This window comes from Cherax quadricarinatus, chromosome 82 (assembly GCF_038502225.1).
Source record: "Cherax quadricarinatus isolate ZL_2023a chromosome 82, ASM3850222v1, whole genome shotgun sequence".
Lineage (NCBI taxonomy): Eukaryota > Metazoa > Arthropoda > Malacostraca > Decapoda > Parastacidae > Cherax > Cherax quadricarinatus.
The window spans coordinates 10,242,191-10,265,033 of NC_091373.1; the positions used below are offsets into that span (position 1 = coordinate 10,242,191).

Consider the following 22,843-nt stretch of genomic DNA (forward strand, 5'->3'; position numbering starts at 1 on the left):
TGTGTGTGTGAGAGAGAGAGAATTTAAAGCGAGTTTCAGAGATATATTATGTTTGGTCATTTAACGTAAATGTGTGTTCTACTATCAGTCTGTGTACGGATAGCATATACCTACTACGTACGCAACGTGGCTTGCCAGAGAAAGAGACAGAATGTGAGATAGACACTGAAAGAAGTAAAAATTTAAAGAGCAAGAGAGGATAACGTTAAGGAGAGAATGGGAAGCAAGGACAAGGAGGAGAGAGAGGGAGAGGTAGGTAGGTAGATAGGAAGACAGTGGGAGTCTAAAGTTGAGGATGGATCAGGGTGTGGTTAATGAGATATGTGGGATGTGAAATGCGGGTACGGAGGGATGTGACTGGAGTCGGAATAAATTACCAATAAGCTACCAGACCCAGAGAACTTCTTAAAAAAAAAAAAAAGTTTTTTTCTCAGGAAGGAAAAGTGTGAATTTTAAATATAAACACGTAATAAATCTTTGAATACTGAACTGTTGCTAATTATTGTGTATATTAACATTAACGTATATGCACATAAATTAAACTCTCAGTTATATTTAATATACCTTGTCAATATTAATGTCAAAGCGTGTGTATGATTGAACAGGAGACTGAGGCAAGAATTCTAACATTTTTAACATAAATACAAGCTGGTTGTTGTGTAAAGTTAATTCATTTAAATACACTTTAAATCCCCTCTTATTCTTCCCGTCCACTTCTCTTCGTTTTCTACTTTCTCCCATCCCTCCATCTCCACTACCCCTCCCTTACTTTTCCCCGTATCCCCTCTTGACCTCTATAAAAGTTATAATCAAAATTTTCTTATCAAGAAAGCAGCGATGGGATTGTTTCTGATTTAATATTTGTCTTTATTCACATATATTTTTTTTATATCTGATATGTACTCTGTGTAGTGTTTCTGTCTCTAATGTCTCTCATTTTAACGCTTCTCGTCATAAGGTCTCTTTGTAACGTCTCCTTTTGAAATGTTTCTTTGCTACGTCTCCCTTTGTAATGTCTTTGTAAGAATTCTGTTTACATTGTCTCTGGAAAGTTTCTCTTTGTCTCCTAAACCTCAGAGAAATGAAATATAATTACAAACCCCAATAGTAATGTCAATTAGATAATAATAATTATAATGTTTTTCACGTATGATTTTAAATGACAGTAATTATCATATATGAAATTTCGTGCCAATCGTTACAAATAAGAAAGCTAAAATGAATGATAACAAAATTACTGAGGAAAAAATAGAACATTGTAGGCAAATACAAAATTTAACCGAAGACAAATTATGACATAAAAGTCTAATTTAGCTCTCATAGGCTCTTCAGCAATAGTCAGCAGATCCAGAGTGCCTAATGGAAATCCTTTCCATAAAAGATCCATTCATAATTCACTACTTATTCAAACACTGAGCTCGTGGGCCCTCAACACACTGGGCTCGAATTGTCGTTAAATCAACCTATTCTGAGCTCAGATATACTCGACATACTGGGCTAATGTGTCCTCTCCACCCTAAACACACTCGTTCAGAGGACCCTTTCTACCCCAAGCACACAGTAATGTGAAGCAATGAACTTGGTAAACAGTGGAGTCAACCCATTAACGGAGATTCATTAACGATATCAAAGACCCGAAGTCAGTGTTATTCTGGTGGTCACAGTTCTGTCTGAGTGACTTGTCGTGTAGTCGTTGTGTGGGATTCAAAGCGTAGTAGTATATTGCGGTATTGCGCCACTTTTTACTCAGTATTTCACTAGTTTTTCAATTTGGTCAGTGTTTCGTCATGTTTTTCACTGTCTGATACTAAGTTTTCAGGCGGTATTAAGAATTATTCTGGGGTTGGTTCGGTGTAAAATATAAGAACATACTGAATTTTTAATTACTCTGTATTTATAATTGGTATTTCAATCACCCTATGTGAGACAATGATCTATATATTACTAGTTATTTAATCACACCTCGAGAATAGTGTCATTAAATTTTCCTATACGAGTAGCTGGTGTTTGAGTGTATCACTGGGTATAATGGGCACTAGTAAATACCTCTACGTAGATGCATGGTTGTGATCAAGCTGCCTCGTACACTCTGAAAACAACTGGAAGTTATCTTAACATTACGAAAGTTTTAACTTCGTGAGTGATCCTCAAAATGCATTTATATCCCTCGTTTTTTTTTTTTTTCAAGTCTTGAAGAATTCAGACACACCAGGTAAGAGGATAACTATAAAACAGAAAAGAATGCGCGTAATTATATATTATCTTTATATTTATGGGAAAACGCAAAGCCAGTAGAGCTTCATCCAAGGATAGCGACTTGGGTAAGTTGTAGGAATCAAGAGAATGTATAGTGCGGTTTTCCTGCATAGATATTAGTTTTGCACTGATGTTACTGTTATTATTTTATTAATCCAATCGTATCTACGTCTTGTTTTGATGTCTTATTTTTAATCTACATAGTACCTAGTAAACGAACTTGTCGAGTAGGCCAAATTCCTTTAAAAAATAAACTTTCCCCAAAAAACTCCTTTTACGGAAAGTTAGAATTTTTTTTCATTGACAGTGATAGAGAATTGTATATTTTTTTTTCTAAAACTATATATTGCCGTAGCGAGCGGATAAACATTCAGACAGACCGGGGGGGGAGGGGAGAATCAGCTTTAGGATTTTTCAGTAATCAACCATCATCAGTATCTAAACAAAGAACAGATTAGGGCTAGCCAGGAAATTCACGTTTTTTTTTCCCCCGTGCATTGCTGGAGATGAAACCTAGGGAAATATTTTATAAGCCCACCACTCAACCAACTCTGCTAATGAAAAAATCACTGAGGTTTCAGACCTGTCAGAAATTGTACTGTAAAATGTTAGCAGTGGTCACCAACTGCGACTTTAGATTGCAAGATCTGGAGAGACCTTCATTTACCACAACAAAGCCAAAGTATAGCTGAGGCTTTCTCACTGAAGTTCCCAACATCATGGGCGCAGAGCAGCAGGCTTGTAAATTTTTGCTTTCGGTTCATCCTTTGCAATCGATGAAGAGTTATAACTGTTTCTTTCATTTTATGTTTCGTTTCCCTTCGTAATGTTTCGTTCTGCAGTACCATTACGTTTTATTCTCCATTCGTTGTACACGTTCATTCGCCCCTCCGTCCCATTCTTCAACTGTCTCGGCTAAATATACCCATTACTTATTTTTTTGAAGTCAGGGTGTGTGGGGGATGGGAAACTGTCCCATTCCATTTTCTCTTCCCAAAACATTCCAACATCCAGCTGGTCACCCAATCATCTCCCTGAATCTCCACTTACAACATCCATTCGTCACGCTGATTGGTGTTTTACGATTTTTAATTAAATAATACGCGGGCGATTAATCAGGACGAACCACAAAGTGCCCCGGGAGCCCGACATTAGCAAAGCAATTAGAAAAACGCCACTGAAATATTTATATTCGAATGACAGGGGAATATTGCAATATTTCTTTCACTATTGCTATTAAAAACACGTAGGAGCCCACATATACGAACACACACTTGTCTGCACACATGCCTGTAAACACGTGTGTGCACAGTGAACAAATACACAAGTGCATATGCATACATACATGTAACAAAAGTGATAGAAACAGGATGCAAACATAACCTTAAGAATAGATATAATAGGACTTATGAAGACTAGATAAAGTGAACCCAGTAGCGTCGATTTTGAGAAGCTGGGCCAAGAGCTGTGCAGACACACACACACACACACACACATTATAATATATATCTATATAATATATATATATATATATATATATATATATTATCTATATATATATATATATATATATATATATATATATATATATATATATATATATATATATATATATATATATATATATATATATATATATACGAAAGTTTCTCTTTTTAAATTTAGTAATTTATACGAGAGAAGGGTGTACTAGCCCCTTGCTCCCGGCATATATATATATATATATAAGGGAATGTATGAAAGTATAGTAGTACCAACACTCTTATATGGGTGTGAAGCTTGGGTGGTAAATGCAGCAGCGAGGAGACGGTTGGAGGCAGCGGAGATGTCCTGTTTAAGGGCAATGTGTGGTGTAAATATTATGCAGAAAATTCGGAGTGTGGAAATTAGGAGAAGGTGTGGAGTTAATAAAAGTATTAGTCAGAGGGCAGAAGAGGGGTTGTTGAGGTGGTTTGGTCATTTAGAGAGAATGGATCACAGTAGAATGACATGGAAAGCATATAAATCTATAGGGGAAGGAAGGCGGGGTAGGGGTCGTCCTCGAAAGGGTTGGAGAGAGGGGGTAAAGGAGGTTTTGTGGGTAAGGGGCTTGGACTTCCAGCAAGCGTGCGTGAGCGTGTTAGATAGGAGTGAATGGAGACGAATGGTACTTGGGACCTGACGATCTGTTGGAGTGTGAGCAGGGTAATATTTAGTGAAGGGATTCAGGGAAACCGGTTATTTTCATATAGTCGGACTTGAGTCCTGGAAATGGGAAGTACAATGCCTGCACTTTAAAGGAGGGGTTTGGGATATTGGCAGTTTGGAGGGATATGTTGTGTATCTTTATATGTTTATGCTTCTAGACTGTTGTATTCTGAGCACCTCTGCAAAAACAGTGATAATGTGCGAGTGTGGTGAAAGTGTTGAATGATGATGAAAGTATTTTCTTTTTGGGGATTTTCTTTCTTTTTTGGGTCACCCTGCCTCGGTGGGAGACGGCCGACTTGTTGAAAAAAAAAAAAAAAAAAAAAAAAAAAAAAAAAAATATATATATATATATATATATATATATATATATATATATATATATATATATATATATATATATATATATATATGTGCGTGCGTACGGGATTACCAAAACCATTATCCAGAGGGCTGAGGAGGGGTTGTTGAGGTGGTTCGGGTATGTAAAGAGGATGGAACAAAGTAGAATGACTTCGACAGTGTATAAATTTGAAGTGGAGGGAAGGCGGGGTAGGGGTCGGCCTAGGAAAGGTTGGAGGGAGGGGGTAAAGGAGGTTTTGTGTGCGGGGGACTTGGACTTTCAGCAAGCATGCTTGAGCGTGTTTGATAGGAGTAAATGGAGACAATTGGTTTTTAATACTTGATGTGCTGTAGGAGTGTGAGCAAAGTAACATCATGAAGAGCTTGAGGGAAACCGGCAGGCCAGACTTGAGTCCTGGAGATGCCAAGTAGTGTCTGCACTCTGAAGGAGGGGTGTTAATGTTGCAGTTTTATAACTATAGTGTAAGCACGCCTCTGGCAAGACAGTGATGGAGTAAATGATGAAAGTTACTTTTTCAGGCTACCCTGCCTTGGTGGGAATCGGCCAATGTGTTAATAATTATATATATATATATATATATATATATATATATATATATATATATATATATATATATATATATATGAGAGAGAGAGAGGAAGATCGCAGTTAGCAAGACTCGATACTGCTACTGGGATGGAAAAGATTCCCAGGCAGCGTTCATACCCACTCGGCCACACAAATGCCCCATAAGCTGGGCAGCCCGGTTCACAAGCCATGTTTCTTTCCCAGTCCGGGCATGGATTCAAGCAATTTCAATCTCCTGTATATTATGACCTCACAAGCTAATAATTAACAAAAGAAATGCTGAAAATTAACGAAACTGGGGGAAAAGAAACAAGAGATTTTTCTTAGAAACAAGGAATGAAAAAAAAACATACCACGGGCGGGATTTGAACCCGCGGTCAGAGAGTCATTACGATTTCGTGAGTCAAGGAATGAAAAAGGGGAAGTAAATAAACGAAGAAAAATAAAATTATTAAAAACGACAATCAGAGCACGAAGTAAAAAATAAGAGGGAAAAACATTTTGGAAATGCGAGATGGGGAGAGAGAAAAAAAAAAGAGAGAAAAAGAGAAAAGAGAGAGAGAGAGAGAGAGAGAGAGAGAGAGAGAGAGAGAGAGAGAGAGAGAGAGAGAGAGAGAGAAAGAGAAAGAGAGAAAGAGAAAGAGAGAGAGAAAAGAGACTGTCGCATGTAATTCGACTGAGTCGACCTGAAATGACTGTCAATATGTTTCTTGTTATTGTTTCTCGCGCTTTCCCCTCGCTGTCCATTTTGTTGTTTTGATCTTGTAATGTATCGTATATTTGTTTTGTTTGAACAGTGAAGTTGCCTCTTCATCTTCTCTAGAATAGAAGGAAATTTTATATGCCGTCTTGTCATTGATCATCATCCAGACATCTTGTTAATCATCATTCAGAGATCTTGTTAGCACCTGTTACTCTGCTGAAATACCATCTGTCCTCGAAAACAACCGTGATATAGTTAGTAATCTACTAGTCACGTTAGTTCTACTAGTTTTATTTTGTTTCTTTGTCTCGCTAGTTTCTTCCCTAGCTAACACCATTCTCATTAACTGCTTTTCTAGTCGTGTTACATTTTCCCCAAGTCTTGTTAGGTATTTCCCTAGTCCCGATAGGTGTTCCTTAATCCCGATAGCTGCTCCTCTAGTCTTGTTAGATGCTCCCCTAGTCTCGTTAGTTTTGTCTGTGTCTCGTTAGTTGCTCCCTTAATCTCGTTACGCACTCAAGAAGTATACCCCCAGTCTTCAAAAGTCCCCATAACCTACAAAAGGATCCCTTAATTTTCTCAAGTATCCCCTGGTCTCTAGTAGTAGTTCTAGTGTCGTGAAGTTGCTTTAATAACATAGTATTCTACACACCTTCACAACACACACATTGTGTTGAGATTACAGACAAAACAAATAATTAATAAGAAAACGCCAGTTATACAAGTTCACGTGAAAATAAATATGACAATTTTCTATCGTGTTGAAAGCAAAGTTTGTGGGTGAAAAAAGTGTTGCCAGGAAGCTAAGACCCATAACTGACCAGATATGTCTTAATTAGCATTTGGAACACACACACCTTATTTACATCAATGAATAAATTTATCACATAACAAATACATCTACAAAATTATAGAGGGGATACATATTTAATGCTTGCTAGAAAATGCCATAAGTTTCGAGTGAGTTGTGATACAGTAATTCATGTGTTGTATACTGAAGGATGATGCTAATGGATAAGTCACGTGCAACATTAGGTGTCTTTATTGGTAATATGTTTCTCCTGCATATCAGGTTTCATCACTTAACGACTGATGAAACTTCTCATGTAGGTGAGACGTTTCGTTAACGAAGACACATAGTGATCCACACGTGTCTTATTCATCAACTTGTTGGTACTTTATACCAATTATTATATGATGAATGCGTTTGATCTAGTCTAGAAAAAAAAAACATTTTCCTTTCCTGTTTACACCTTAATGGGAACTGATCCTTTACAGTAAGGACCAAGTAAAATATTAAAGCTTTTTTTTTTTTTTTTTTTTTTTTTTTGCTCTTTTTTTGCTTTTTTTTTTAATATATATAGAAGTCTCCACGATCGTTCCCGTCATATTACTTGGAAACTTTCTGTACCTTCTGCTACATCTCACTACGCCTCTTGTCTTTTATTTTTACATTACAAACTAACAAAGTGAATCATCAACTACACCATTAAAATACAAAAATATTTAAGCTGTTACATTAGCAAAAAGATGAGCAAAAGTGATTTGTCTCAGGTGGAAAGATCCAATCATGGAGAAGGGATGAGTGATTAGGCAGATGTGTGCTGGATCTTGGGATGAGGGAGTGTTTAGGGATGGGAAATGGGAGGCATTAGTGTCCCGTCCCTTAACAATGAACAACATTTTTGATGGGAAAACCATTCAACACTTAGTACAAACCAGATAAAACACTGTAATACGTAAAATATGAACCTTATGCACTAAAGCGGTAAGGGTAACATTCCCCTGTTTATACGCGTGGTATAAAACTCATTAAAATGCAATGCGTTTCTCGTCCAGCGAGCTAACTGAAGCTGTTGCTGCAGCTGCCGTTTCTGCTGCTGCTTTTGCCGATGTTGCTGCTGGTGGTGCTGTTGTTGCTGCTGCAGGTGTTATTGTTACTGCTTCATCTGATTTTGTTTTTGCTCCTGCTTTGCTACTGTTACTAATGTTGCGAATACTGTTGTTGCTGGTTATTGGTTCTGCTGTTTATTATTACTGCTGTTGCTGCTGATGCCATTGTTACTGCTGTTTCTCCTTATTCTGTTGTTCCTGCTGCTACTGTTGCTGTTGCACCAGCAGCCACAGAAGTATCACAACAAAGCACCACCAGTTATGGTTGTTGCTTCTCTGTCGTGCAAACCAGGATAGTCAGCACGTTTCTATCTACTTGATCTATCACCCCGGATATCTTAGCTTGTCCGCCTTCTTAATCATATCATATTGCTTTCTTAATCATATTTTTCTCCAATTATTCTTTTGCTACCTTCTTCCTCGTCCGAATTAGGAGTCTTTTGGAAAAGTTTATTCTCTGTATTTTTCCTAGCATACGTAAAAAAGTATTATTTTTTCTTTTCACTTTTAATCCACATTTTTCTAATCTCTTCGAATTTCTGTATAGTTTTCTTTCGTCATGTGACCAACACTTAAACACAAATTCTCTCGTATATCTGTCATCTTGCCAACTGAAATCACTTTCTCCCAAACACTGTCACTGAAAGCGAAGAAGTTCAACTCCTTTTCTATTTACAGTCGAGTAGGGGTTCTGTTTCCTCACACTATAGCAGAGGTCCTGTTTCTTCACACCCCAACAGGTCCTGTTTCCTTTACCCCCAGTAGGGATCCTGCTCACCCTTGACTGAAACACACACAGCGTTGCGACTGTACCCGTTTGGAGCCTAAAATACATATTCAGAAGATCAATTCATTCTCTGGGTATACAAAAAGTGAAAGTTTTGGACAACTATCATGAGCACTGTGATCTGCATTTAATATAATCAAAAGACTTTTTTGTTTATAATACACATAAAACACGAGATATGCTATAGGAAATCTTTAGTGTTTTTAATAATTCAAAGGGACAGTGTTTTATAGAAAAAATAGGTGTTACAAAACTCCCAAAGGACAATTATATCAACACGTTAATGATGGAAAGTTTTGAAGGCGGTTTTCCCTAAATTTTTCTAATGTAGGTTGTTGGTTATAAAGAACTTTTTAAGCACCGTCAGGAGACCCTTTGCTCTATAAAAGGGTAAAGCCTATCTATACAAATACAAAAAAAAATTCTCACTAGGTGATCAGGACACGAGAAACAAGTCCCGTCTCTGAAACAGAGAGTTGGTAATGTACAGACAGATGAACCCATTGATTAACTATAAAATTATGTTTAATTATATTTATCAGCTTTTCTAAGTAAAATGCAAAAATTGTATTTCTAGTTACAGGATAATGAATGAGCAAATATTTAGCAACAAAGCAAAAAAGAAAAGCTTATAACTGAATAAATAAAACAATGATAATAATGTTAATAATAATTTATTGTTTTAATTATTTGTAAAACAATATTGATGATAAACAAAGACAAAGCAAATTTTAAGAAAAAATAATATAGCAAGGACAGACCAGATAAGAAAGAAAAGTAAAATAACTTGCATCTTAAAAAAAAATGTCTAAAGAAATTACTAATCATAATCTGTTTAGAAAAGCAGACAAACACACACGTTAACTCAGCCTCGCGAGGAAACACATCCCTAAAACCTGCGTCATTATTATACAATAAAGACTTCTTAACTAATCTGGTGATGATTCTATCTTGCAAATTCCCGTGTCCCGTTGAGGAGGTGTAGAGCTGTCAGACGACAAGAAAGGTATGAAAATGGGAGGAGGAAATGGTTGATGAAATAAAAAAGTCTGTTAAATAAGCAAAGTATCTGACTAATTATGCCTTAAATATAACTTTATTAATGCAGTTAGAAACAAATAAACTCGCTTTAACGCTCGAAAATTCTTAAAAAATATTCAGAGGTGGGACACCCAAACAACGGTATTGACTTCGAAAATCTGTTAGAGATTTACAGAAATTCTAAAGTGAAAATCTCTTTTGACTTCAAAAAATCTGGCGGGAGTATGCAGAAATCTGAAATTCGAAACGAGATCAAATTCCTGTCAATGGCTGGCCAACAAAAATGCAAGAAAAGATAAAGATTTTTGCAGGCAGAGGCGACCAACTCATGAATATGTAATTTCAAAAAGTTTGCTTTTGGGATGATACTGTTACGGTTCTATCAGAATTTTTCTTGGAGTCGCAACCATATTCATAAACCGTACCTTGCGGCGGTAAGGTCGGGGATGTCCTTGTCTCAGCTGCGGTGAAGAAGGAATAACGAAGCCTCCACTTGAGGAATGGAAGTGCAGCAATGACTTCGTATAATAGAGGAACATCGAAATTTCAATGAAGTAAAGTATGGGAGGTGTACCGACGCCTTCAAGTAAGATGTAGAAGTACATTGAAGCCTTAAAGTAAATCGGGAGGTGTAGCGACGCTACACTTCCCTTATGGGAGGTGCGGTGAAGCCTTTCGCGTTACTTGTGGAGGTGAAGCTAAGCCTATACACACCTACTTACTTCTCGGGGAAAGAAAATAAGTCGTAATGTGGCATATTCCCAAAGGAAGGGCTATAATCCGCAACTCGCTTTGCACACAACAGTCTGCCTACCAGGACGAAAATGTAGGAAGTTCCTGTTCATTGCTGTCGGGTGCAGTAATGGTCGTGCAAAATGGTTTCCTATCAGTGATGCCATAATCAAGGGTCCCTCGAAACGAGACAATAACAAGATAAGCTGCCACAGAGACCAAATTTCGTTTATCTTGTACTTCTTGAAGTAATGACTAAACGAAGGCTCAAATTTCTTATAGAAATTACACAAGCGTGTCGATCTAAACGGAACATCCGAAATTTTTCACGTGGAACAGTTAAACGGAACACTTGAGATCATCATTCACCATAATTATTTGAAAAACACTGCATCTACTGTAATTCAGCTAAAGAGTTTAACGATATTACGATGTCGCAACAGTGAAATATTTGCTTTGATTAGTAGGATATGATGAAAAGAGATACAATATGCAGTTTATGACATTTTACTGAAGTGTTTTCGTGCACCAAGAACTTTTTTTCAATTAATAAAGTCTCGGCTGGATGAAACTTCTCAATAAAATGTTATAGACTTTATATTTTCTTATTCAAATATAGGTATATTTTACCATTAACACAGAAAATAATCTGACCACCTAGGCAAAAATTCGTGAAAAGTCGTATATTCGCAAAAATTTCTGAACACGAACTGAACAAATAGGTACCAGAGATTCGCTCAGGGACGTGGCTCCGCTTAATATATAACTACTAAGCATGAAGTTGCAATACCGTGGCTGGAGCAATTTACAGCTGACTCGCAATATAGAGAGACTTTGGATGACGTTTAAAGTTTCCTCTCCAAATTATGAGTTACATGTGAATAAATCTTCCCCTCAAAAATTACAAAACTAATAAATATTAAGAATAATGCATCACCCACAACATTCTTCGTAGGGACAACATTCTTTCTAGGGACAACAGGATATGATACACAATAAGGATTCTTTCAGTTAATATTTACTGAAAGTTTAGCTGAATCCATACGTTAGGAATTAAACTGTTGAACAACTAACCATCCTTTGGGTTAGTATCCCCCGAAAACACTTAGCAAATAAAATTAATTGTCATGTGCGTCTTCCTGTCTTCCTGGCATCCTGTATTTTTTAATGTTTTTTTCCAGTGTGGTTTACACAAATTGCACTTAATAGAATGAAGAATGAGGTTTTAAATGCCTCTTCATGCAGAGTACTTCCAACCAAATGCTCTTTCGAGAATAACACATCTGCTAAAATACGATTTAATAGCAAAATATCCTCCAGACCGCTATCCAAAGAACCATGTATCTCAGAAAATCTTAATATGAACGGCAGTTCTTTCTACACTCCATCAATATTCATGTTTACGCCAGTCTGAGCTCGACGAAGATTTGTGGGTTTACTGTGTCGTCTGTGGTCTGGTAGTAGTAGTAGTGACGGTAGTGGTAATCATGGTTGTTGTAGTGGTGCCTGAAGTGGTATGTGTTAGTTGTGGGGTGGGGAGGAGGGGGGGGGTCATCGTGGTGTTACTTGTTGCTGCTGCGTCTGTGGTTTGTTCCTGCTATGGCTGCTGCTGTTCTTGCCACTGTTGCTACTATAGATGGTGCTGCTTGTACTGCTGGCTCTAATTTTGTTGCTGCTACCGCTCTTGTTATTGCTACTACTGTTTTTAATGCTATTGCAATAACTATTGCTACTGAAGCTGTTGTTGCTGCTTATTCTACTGCTTATGATGCGTGTATTTATTCACTTGATTCTGTTACTACTGTTTTTGATACCGATGCTTTTGCTATTACTACAGTTGCAGCTTCGTTTGATTTAGTTGCACAAAATATTGATGAAATCCAGGCTCTTTCTCCCTCTCGTCTCGAATCTCTTGTTTTGAGACCTAAGGCTATGCTACCCGATCAACAACTCAGCCACCCAACCAGCCTCCCAGCCAGCCAGCCTCCCGGCCACCCAGGCACCCAGCCAGCCACCCGGCCACCCAGCCAGCCACCCAGCCAGCCACCCAGCCAGCCTCCCGGTCACCCAGCCATCCAGCAAATCGAAATTCTGTCAGCAATGCAAGCAACTAGTTAGCCATTCAGCAAGTAATGGAACCAGCAATTTAGCTAGAGCAGCAGGCAATTAAGCCATTGAATCAGTCAGCAAAGCAAATAGCTAGTTAATCAACTAGCCAGCTAACAGTTCAGCTAGAGAACCATTCAGGCAGCCACTTTAGCCAAAAAAAAAAAAAAAAAAAAAAAAAAAAAAAGACAATAGCCAGAAATTCATTGTAGTTTTCTAGGGAAATTTCTTCAATGTAGACACTAGGTTTTGAATAAGAACTTGAATTCTAATGAGAATAGAGAAAACATCAATAATAGTACCGACGTCAAAATAACATCATTAATAATAATAATAATCCTGTTGTGTCAAGTCACAGGTTATCTGTCGATACATTCCTGTTCATAGATTGGTCTGCACGTATTCCTGTTCATTGATTGGTCTGCACGTATTCCTGTTCATTGATTGGTCTGCACGTATTCCTGTTCATTGATTGGTCTGCACGTATTCCTGTTCATTGATTGGTCTGCACGTATTCCTGTTCATTGATTGGTCTGCACGTATTCCTGTTCATAGATTGACGTATTCCTGTTCATAGATTGGTCTGCACGTATTCCTGTTCATTGATTGGTCTGCAAGTATTCCTGTTCATTGATTGGTCTGCACGTATTCCTGTTCATTGATTGGTCTGCACGTATTCCTGTTCATTGATTGGTCTGCACGTATTCTGTTCATTGATTGATCTGCACGTAGATACAGTTGTTTAATTTATTACAATTTAGATTATCGAATTTTTGAAGACCTTTAATCAAAACAGAGTTCCGTTTTTTAAGTTAGGATTTTAAGTTAGGAATACGTTAACTATAAGCTTTTAGGACTTTTTGCAAATACCGGTGTCGTTATTTTTCTTTCCCTAATGTTTTGTTTTTAATTTTCTGAATTATAAAAAGAGAAATTGTTTTAAGGATTGGTATTTTAAAAAAGATTTTTAGTGTTTGTATATAAATACTCCCTCAAGCTTCTTCACATGCTATACCTCTGTTTTCTACTTCATCATTTAATTCCTCTGACTCTACCCACACCTCTTTCTTTTTCTAGTCATATTCCTGTTTGAAAATAAACGAAAAAAAAAATCGTCACTGACGAGATTTTAAAATCTCGAAAACATGAAATAAATTAAACCGAAGAGCAAACTGAATTTATTTGAAAATCATGTGAAGCTAATTTATTTACTTTTTAATTACAATGGTGCAGCTAAGAGTTGTTGGTTGAGTCACAATTCCACACTACCAGCTATGCTTTTTAAAGAGTAGATAAATATGAAGAAATTCATTTTGTGTTTGATCATCTGAGGAAAATATATTCTGGTGGTTCACCGAACACATGGTTCGAACCCATAGAAAGCCAGTCCTAAAACCGGCTTGCCTGATGATATAATATCACTGTTTAACTAGACAAAATCATCTACAATATACACCGAGAAATAGAGAAATTTTGAATAAGTGATACACACATGAATATTTTATAGCTCTATCTGCCATATAAGTTATATCTAGACTAATGAGCTTATTAAGGGGGTCGTCTTCAGATTTGATGGCAAATATTACATGGAAAATCACTAAAAATCTAGAGAAGACTATTATACTATAGCTTTATTAATCAGGATTATTTTAAAGTTATATTATGACACATAACTTAGGCTGTTAAAAAAATTATTTTTACTGCTTCCTTTAATAAACAGGATTTCAGCGCTCTGGTGAATGGAACCTCAAGCTTATACAGATTCCCAAATCCTTAACATATATCTGAGTCAAATTTGGTACTGTTGTCACAGTGGTGAGCCATACCAAAATATAGTCCCTCTCCGTTGTACTCCTGAGGATTGTGAGGCAAAATAAAGTCGCTGTTACAAGAGATAAACTTTGGGACTTCATCATTTGCAACTTCATAGATAGGAAAGTGTGAAAGGTTTACAGCGGGGAGGAATCTTAGCGTCTATACCTATTTAGAATGATCGCTCCTCGGCCATTATGCTTTCATAATTATCATAAATAATCATAGAATGGGACATATGACATGAAATTAGGAGGGAACGGAATAAGCCGGAACATTTGTGGAGACTTTCAAAATTAATTACAGTGTCTATGGATATGAAATAATTCCCTTTAATAACAAAAAATATGAAACGACAATATTTGGAAATCTGCTGGTTTGAAGAAAACATTGGTGGTGATGACTGACGTCAAGCAAAAGATGTATAAAAGTGGGCGGAAAGCTACAAAAATATAAGAGTAAGCAAATATTAGGCCCCTATTACATACCTGTGAGACAGCATGTTGTTCTGATTGAAAATCATTTTTCAGTATGGTATGACACTTCTCTTTGCCCCATTTATTCATGTAGTGAGAGATCGAGAGCCTTACGCTTTATTGTCCTGATCTCATCTTATAGGAAGGAATGGTATTTAGAAATGATTTAGTTTTTCTCCTCACATTATCTCGATATAGACTGTAACATTGTTTTTCCAGGCATTTCTACCTCCTCCTCGTTTCTTGCTGAACTTGCCATCCTAATCTCTTTCTCTTCCACTTCCTGTTACTCCAGCCATATCTGTGAGGCATAAATAATCTTTTCTTCATCTTCACCTCTCGCGTAAACACCTTGTTCTTTTTCCCACCTCGACCCAGATTTGCATGAAATGCTGCGGCCATCCCTTAGTTTCCTCTACCCTGCCTCACTCCCCTCTATCCTGCCTCACAGAAAGCCCTCTATACCCTGCCTCACAGACAGCCCTCGATACCCTGCCTCACAGACAGTCCTCTATACCCTGCCTCACAGACAGTCCCCTCTACCCTGCCTCGCAGATAAGCTCCTTCCACCCCCCAACATCCATTCCTTCACCGCACTTTAATTCCGCTTCCTTTTCCTTATGTACAGCAGCACACTGCTGTTGTACATTATTTTATTTAAAAATTCCTGTTCTTCCTACAGTCGACCATCCTATCCTCCGACCACCAGATCCTTCTGCGACCCGACCCTGCCACCTTCCGACCCTGCCACCTTCCGACCCTGCCACCTTCCGACCCTGCCACCTTCCGACCCTGCCACCTTCCGACCCTCCCACCTTCCGACCCTCCGATTGTCCGACCTCCTGAACACCCGACCAGCCACCCCTCCAAAACCCACAGCTGTCACTGTAGTTACTCTTCTACTCACTGCCTCTCTCTCTGTGTGTCTCTCTCAATCTCTCTCTCTCTCTCTCTCTCTCTCTCTCTCTCTCTCTCTCTCACATTACCACGTACATTCATCCACAGTTTTGCTCTTCACTTCTCCCATTCTATCCATTGATCTTCACATTTATCCTCTTGCAAATTCTCTCCTCTTTGCTCATCTAATTCTTTATTCCTCTGTTCTCTACTTTCCAATATTCTTTCCTCTCTTGCACTAATTTATATCAGCTATTTTGTCTCGCCTATGCATTTTTATGCTACAGTCTGGCTCCTTTTTTCCTCAGTCTGGCTCTTTTATGCATCTCTGACTATGCCCTTTTTGTTTCTCTTTATGCCTACTTCAGCTCTTTTACACCCCTTTCAAGTCTCACTAATGTACCTCTTCACCCCACTTCAGCTCCTTTCATCTCACCTCGTGCTCTCCTCTCCTCCCCCACTTCCCTGTTCAAGAGAATCCCTCTCCCCCTGCTGCTCAGTGTTATCTGGTCGTATTTCACACCTATTGAAGAGGGTGAAACCTTAAACCCCACCAAACGAGTTTTATCACACACACACACACACACACACACACACACACACATGTGTATATATATATATATATATATATATATATATATATATATATATATATATATATATATATATATATATATATATATATATATATATATATATAGGGAGGTACCACCTCTAAAACTGTCCTGGGGAGCGAAAACTCAATGTTCTCCCTGAAGCTGTTTAAGAATTTTCTCCTACCACCCCCTGTATATATATATATATATATATATATATATATATATATATATATATATATGCAAGGAATTCGCGAGAGCAGGCGAAATATACACAAACACTGATCTCTGGCTGAAGGAGACTCGAACCTTAGGACAAGGTACGCAGTGCTTTACCAATCTACCCACACTGGACAATACCTTGGCGTGTAGCATGCGCTACACGTTTGATCCAAGGCAGCCAGCTTTCAGGGAGAAGGCTTACAGCTTTTCATCTCATCCCCTGCATGCAACAGATATATATATATATATATATATATATATATATATATATATATATATATATATATATATATATATATAATGTCGTGCCGAATAGGCAGAACTTGCCATCTTGGCTTAAATAGCAACGCTCATCTTGCCATATAGGACAAGTGAAAATTTGTGTATGCAATAATTTCTCCAAAATCATTCTGAACCTAACGAAAAAAATATTTTCCACTGTGTTTGTTTAGTTTTAAATTATTGTAAACAAATCTAAAATATATTTAGTTGGGTTTGGCTAAAATAAATTATTCTTGTTATAATATGGTTAGGTAAGTTTTCTAAGATTCTTTTGGAGCAAAATTAATTTTTTTTACATTAACATTAATGAAAAATATGTATCTTTAAACGTATAAGAGAAAATTTTAGAAAAGACTTAATTTTAAATGAGTTCTTGCTAATTGACCAGTTTTACATATTCGGCACGATATATATATATATATATATATATATATATATATATATATATATATTTTTGTGAGTGTGTGTGTGTGTGTGTGTGTGTGTGTGTGTGTGATAAAACTCGTTTGATGGGGTTTAAGATTTCACCCTACACAAGCACCCAGTAGATAACTCTTTTAGGCTCTTACTAAGCATTTTATCCTATACTCTTATAAAAAAGATATTGCTATTCTACATATCGCTAATACGAATACAAATACAAGAACGGCAGCATTCCATATTAGTGTTTTCCTAACCTCCAGTGATCAGATAATAGCGTGGATTAGGAGTTGGGGGGCGTATGTGTGTGTGCGTGTGTGTGTGTGTGTGTGTGTGTGTGTGTGTGTGTGTGTACTCACCTATTTGTACTCGCCTATTTGTGGTTGCAGGGGTCGAGTCCTAGCTCCTGGCCCCGCCTCTTCACCGGTTGCTACTAGGCCCTCTCTCTCCCCGCTCCATGAGCTTTATCAAACCTCGTCTTAAAACTGTGTATGGCTCCTGCCTCCACTACGTCATTTTCTAGGCTATTCCACTGCCTTACAACTCTATGACTGAAGAAATACTTCCTACTATCTCTCTGACTCATTTGTGTCTTCAACTTCCAATTGTGGCCTCTTGTTTCTGTGTCCCCTCCCTGGAACATCCTGTCTTTGTCCACCTTGTCTATTCCACGCAGTATTTTATATGTCGTTATCATGTCTCCCCTGACCCTCCTGTCCTCCAGTGTCGTCAGGCCGATTTCCCTTAATCTTTCTTCATAGGACATTCCCCTTAGCTCTGGAACTAACCTTGTCGCAAACCTTTGTACTTTTTCTAGTTTCTTGACGTGCTTTATCAAGTGCGGGTTCCAAACAGGTGCTGTATACTCCAGTATGGGCCTGACATACACGGTGTACAGTGTCTTGAATGATTCCTTACTAAGGTATCGGAATGCTGTTCTCAGGTTTGCCAGGCGCCCATATGCTGCAGCAGTTATCTGATTGATGTGTGCTTCCGGAGACATGCTCGGTGTTATACTCACCCCAAGATCTTTCTCCTTGAGTGAGGTTTGCAGTCTTTGGCCACCTAGCCTATACTCTGTCTGTGGTCTTCTGTGCCCTTCCCCTATCTTCATGACTTTGCATTTGGCAGGATTAAATTCGAGAAGCCATTTGCTGGACCAGGTGTCCAGTCTGTCCAGGTCTTTTTGAAGTCCTGCCTGGTCCTCATCAGATTTAATTCTCCTCATTAACTTCACATCATCTGCAAACAGGGACACTTCTGAGTCTAACCCTTCCATCATGTCGTTCACATATACCAAAAATAGCACTGGTCCTAGGACCAACCCCTGTGGGACCCCGCCTGTGTGTGTGTGTGTGTGTGTGTGTGTGCGCGCGCTCGCTCGCGCGTGTTCGTGTGTGTGTATGTGTGTACTCACCTATATGTACTCACCTATTTGTGGTTGCAGGGGTCGTGACATAGCTCCTGGCCCTGCCTTTTCACTGATTGCTACTAGATCCTCTCTCCTTGCTCCATGAGTTTTATCATACCTCCTCTTAAAACTGTATATGGTTCCTGCTTCCACTACGTCACTTGCCAGACTATTCCACTTCCTGAAAACTCTATAACTAAAAAAATACTTCCTAACATCTCTTTGACTCCTCTCCTCTTCAACTTCCAATTGTGACCACTTGTTTCTGTATCCCATCTTTGGAACATCCTGTCTCTGTCCACCTTGTCAATTCCTCTCAGTATTTTGTATGTCGTTATCATGTTTCCCTTAACCCTCCTGTCTTCCAGTGTCGTCAGGCCGATTTCCCTTAACCTTACTTCGTAGGACATTCACCTTAGCTCAGGAACTAGCCTTGTTGCAAACCTCTGCATTTTCTCTAATTTCTTGACGTGCTTGACCAGGTGTGAGTTCTAAACTGGTGCTGCATGCTCCAGTATGGGCCTGACGTTCACGTGTACAGAGTCTTGAATGTGTGTGTACTCACCTAGTTGTAGTTGCAGGGGACGAGTCATAGCTCCTGGCGCCTACTCTTCACTGGCCGCTACTGGGTCACACTCCCTGTACCGTGTGTGTATGTGTGAGTGTGTGTGTGACTGTGTGTGAATGTGTTACTACGAGAAGAAATCGCGATAAAACGTGATGAAAGCGGATGAAAGCGCTCATTTATTTCAAAATTCTCAGCTATTGATTTTTTTTATGTTTTATGTATATGTATGTGTAGGATACTACACATACAAAAAAAATACATTCCAAACTTGCCTGTAATTCTCTACACGAATACATAACAGTGTTGTATTCATCCTATTAATAACTTTAATGAAAAAATCATTAACGATTTGGCAGATTTATGTATATTATCGACCTCTGGCTTGAGGGTTCATTAATTAATTCACTGATACATCAGCTTGATTAAGACAAATTTGCGGGGATTTTTGTGAGTATATAAAAAAGCTTTCATCGCTTATTGAAACTATAATGAGCTGTTGCTTGCTCTCGGGGAAGAGAGACACATGAAGACTTCTGTGCTAATGACGTGAACGCTCAAGGCCTTTTCAGAGCTTTTTATAAAATAGAAATGTTTAAAATATTGAAGCAGCTGGAACATTTCTGATTTTTTCTTCATTTTATCTTCCTTCGAAAGTTGGTAATGAAAATTTTAGTTTGCCTTCAATCACAGGACTTTAAGAAAGTATCGCCTCCAACCACCGGACTCTTCTCCTCCACCGAAATGATCTGCTCCAGTTCCTGATCTCAGCTTCATTAAAGGCTTTCTTCTTTTAGGGAAAAAAACGAGAACGTAAGATGCTTAATAAATCTGAATTTATTTAGATGAGATTTCCAAAACCGCATGGAAATGGAAACATAAAAATTAGGTTGTGTACTGAGATTTCAGGTCCTCTTCAACAGATTTAAAGGTCAGCATTTATAGAAAATCAAAGACTTTTGTTTCTGTTTCCCTGTGGGTTCAGACTCACACAGGTGTTCATTACACTTTGATATTTTGTGAATTTAAGTTGTTGTCGAAATATTTAGACACGAAATCATTTCTGAATTTCAGACTTTTCTCTCCCACTTCACACAATGATAGAAAACTGCATTAAATATTTTGTGGTAGAAAGTACTTTGTGTAAAATAGATGTTTATATCTCTCTTATATATAGAATTGTATTTATTTGAATGTATAAAAAAATGGAAGTTTCTTGAAGTGAAATAAAAATTAAATCAACTGTAAAGAAGACAAATGAAATCCTCCATTTTCATCGGCGTTATCTTTAAAACCAAATGACTTACATAATAAGAAAATATATCAAAAGCAAAATAATTTAATTTTTCTATTGTTACTTATTTCAAATATTAAGTTGTCAACGCCTTTAAGTGTCGATTTTATCACGAAATAATGAGGAACACAGTACGATGTTCGATGTCTTTGTATTTCTCTCGCAAATATCTTCCTCAGTGGGACTCGGGAGTGGCCTATGTGCACTATTCCCCACCTTACTCATTAACTCTACCTGATCCCTCACCGACAACACTGTTCCCCAACCCTGGAACCAGAAGCAGCCAACAACAGCGACCTAGTGTGCCCATAAGAACAGCCTTGCAACCTAGCATCAGTAAACTAAAAGTTGCTGAACGATTACCGAAGAAAAGTTAGCGTATGATACCTTTGCATGGGAATAATCTTTCAACCTATACAAGAATTATCGAAAAGCCTCACAAATTCAACTGAAGTATTAGTGTCGATAGGTCCTCATTCGACAGCGATAAAAGATGAACGGTCGATTCCCAGCAAAGGCAAGAAAGTGTGAACACATTGTATGGGTGTCTCAGAGTCTAGGTAAAAAAGTGATCTTAAGAACGTTTACATCTAACTACGAAATGAAAGAAAGTTAGGCAGTGTACAATACATTAAATTTTGAGTCCAGGAGAATGGAAGAGGTCTTATATCGTTCGTATCTATCTATAAGCTTGGCCAAGACTTAAGTGTGAACGAGAGAACATATTATTCATTTGTCAAAGAGAGGTCTTCGAGTTGGAACGTTTTACCACATTAGAAAACCAGAGTAGAGAATAAAAAAAAAAATAGGAACAAGAATGCTACCCAGCAGGCCACCACTGAAGTCATAACACTTCACACGGTCGTCTCAAAGTCCATGTCGGTGTAGTCGAGAGCATAGGCACTTAAGCTTTTCTCCTTAGGTGGGAGGATGGACTCCTGGGTCGACACCCTCCGAGCGTCCTGCTGTCGCTTTTTGGCCCGCTGGTTACGGTGACGGCGCACAGCTGATACGGTGATGAAAAGCAGCGTTAGCAGCGTGAGAACCACAATGGTAAGGTATAGCCATGGCACTCGCTCCAGCAGACAGTTTGACACCATCTCGTCGCTACCTGCGGGAACAGACAGCCGTCATGAGTGTAGTGACAAGTGTGTTAATGATTTTGGTGGTGGAAACAAATGCGATGTTAATGTTGATAAATTAGACACATGTGCAACACGTGGGTATCTTTACTGAGGAAACGTTTCGCCACACAGTGGCTTCATCAGTCCATACAAAGGAGAATGGTGAAGAACAGGAGAAGTTCGATGTAATCAGTCCCTCAGCCTTGAGTTGACTCAAGGGACTGATTACCTCGAACTCTCCTGTTCTTCACCATTTTCCTTTGTATGAACTGCTGAAGCTACTGTGTGGTGAAACGTTTCCTCAATAAATATATACAAGTGTTGCACATGTGCGATGTTAATGTCCATGGTGGTGGAAACAAATGAGGTGATAATCAAGAGAGGTAATACAATATGAAATCTGTGAAATGTTGACGAAACGTAAACACTTGCACCGTAATCCTTGAACAAGACAGTGACAATATTATGTAAGATAAATGGTTTCTGTTACTCTTTAATTAATATCATATATTTTTATTAGCCGGACTTGAGTCCTGGAGGTGGGAAGTACAGTGCTTGCACTGTAAAGGAGGGGTTGGGATATTTGCTGTTTAGAGTGACTTCTAAACTGTCGTATCCGCGAGCCCCTGGCAAGAAAGTGACTGTGCGAATGATTGTGAAAGTGTTTCTTTTTCGGCTCACCCAACCTCGGTGGGAGACGGCAGCGTGTTAAAAAAAAAATTTATATTCATAAAAATAGCTAAACTCGTATGGGTCATACAATGCCTAAGGAATACATAATAATCAGGCTTAATCCAAGAAAGGGATCCTTGGATCAGGAAACGTTCACCAGCGTTAAGGAACACTTCCCCATCATTCACTGACAGGTACCCATAGTGTTAAAACATTTATCTTTGAAAACAGGATTCTGCAGTAGCTGGCCGAATCATTTTGCCAAAATTGCCAGGTAACTGTATTGATTAAGTGGTCAATCAATTAATTAAACACTGTGTTCACAGTCAGGTTCGTTCCATTCCAGGCTGTCACAAGCGGCGACTTAATTATTGCGAGAGTGACAAGATGTCGCCGATTCTCTGTGCGTTCCACGGCGCTATTTAGGTGTATTCTA

General features: G+C 38.3%; 1 protein-coding gene and 1 long non-coding RNA gene across 2 annotated transcripts in view; one reads left to right on the forward strand and one right to left on the reverse strand.

Moving 5' to 3' along the window:
- Positions 1-22,843, forward strand: part of LOC138855137 (uncharacterized) — a 403,243-nt gene that overhangs the window by 963 nt on the left and 379,437 nt on the right. The gene's annotated exons all lie outside the window — the stretch shown is intronic.
- LOC128702917 (uncharacterized) overlaps positions 17,400-22,843 on the reverse strand; it is a 275,217-nt gene continuing 269,773 nt past the window's right edge. Inside the window, exon 6 of the mRNA XM_070102592.1 lies at positions 17,400-21,722. Within this exon, the coding sequence (XP_069958693.1) occupies positions 21,466-21,722 (257 nt within the window). The 3' untranslated portion in view covers positions 17,400-21,465. The remainder of the gene's footprint in view (positions 21,723-22,843) is intronic.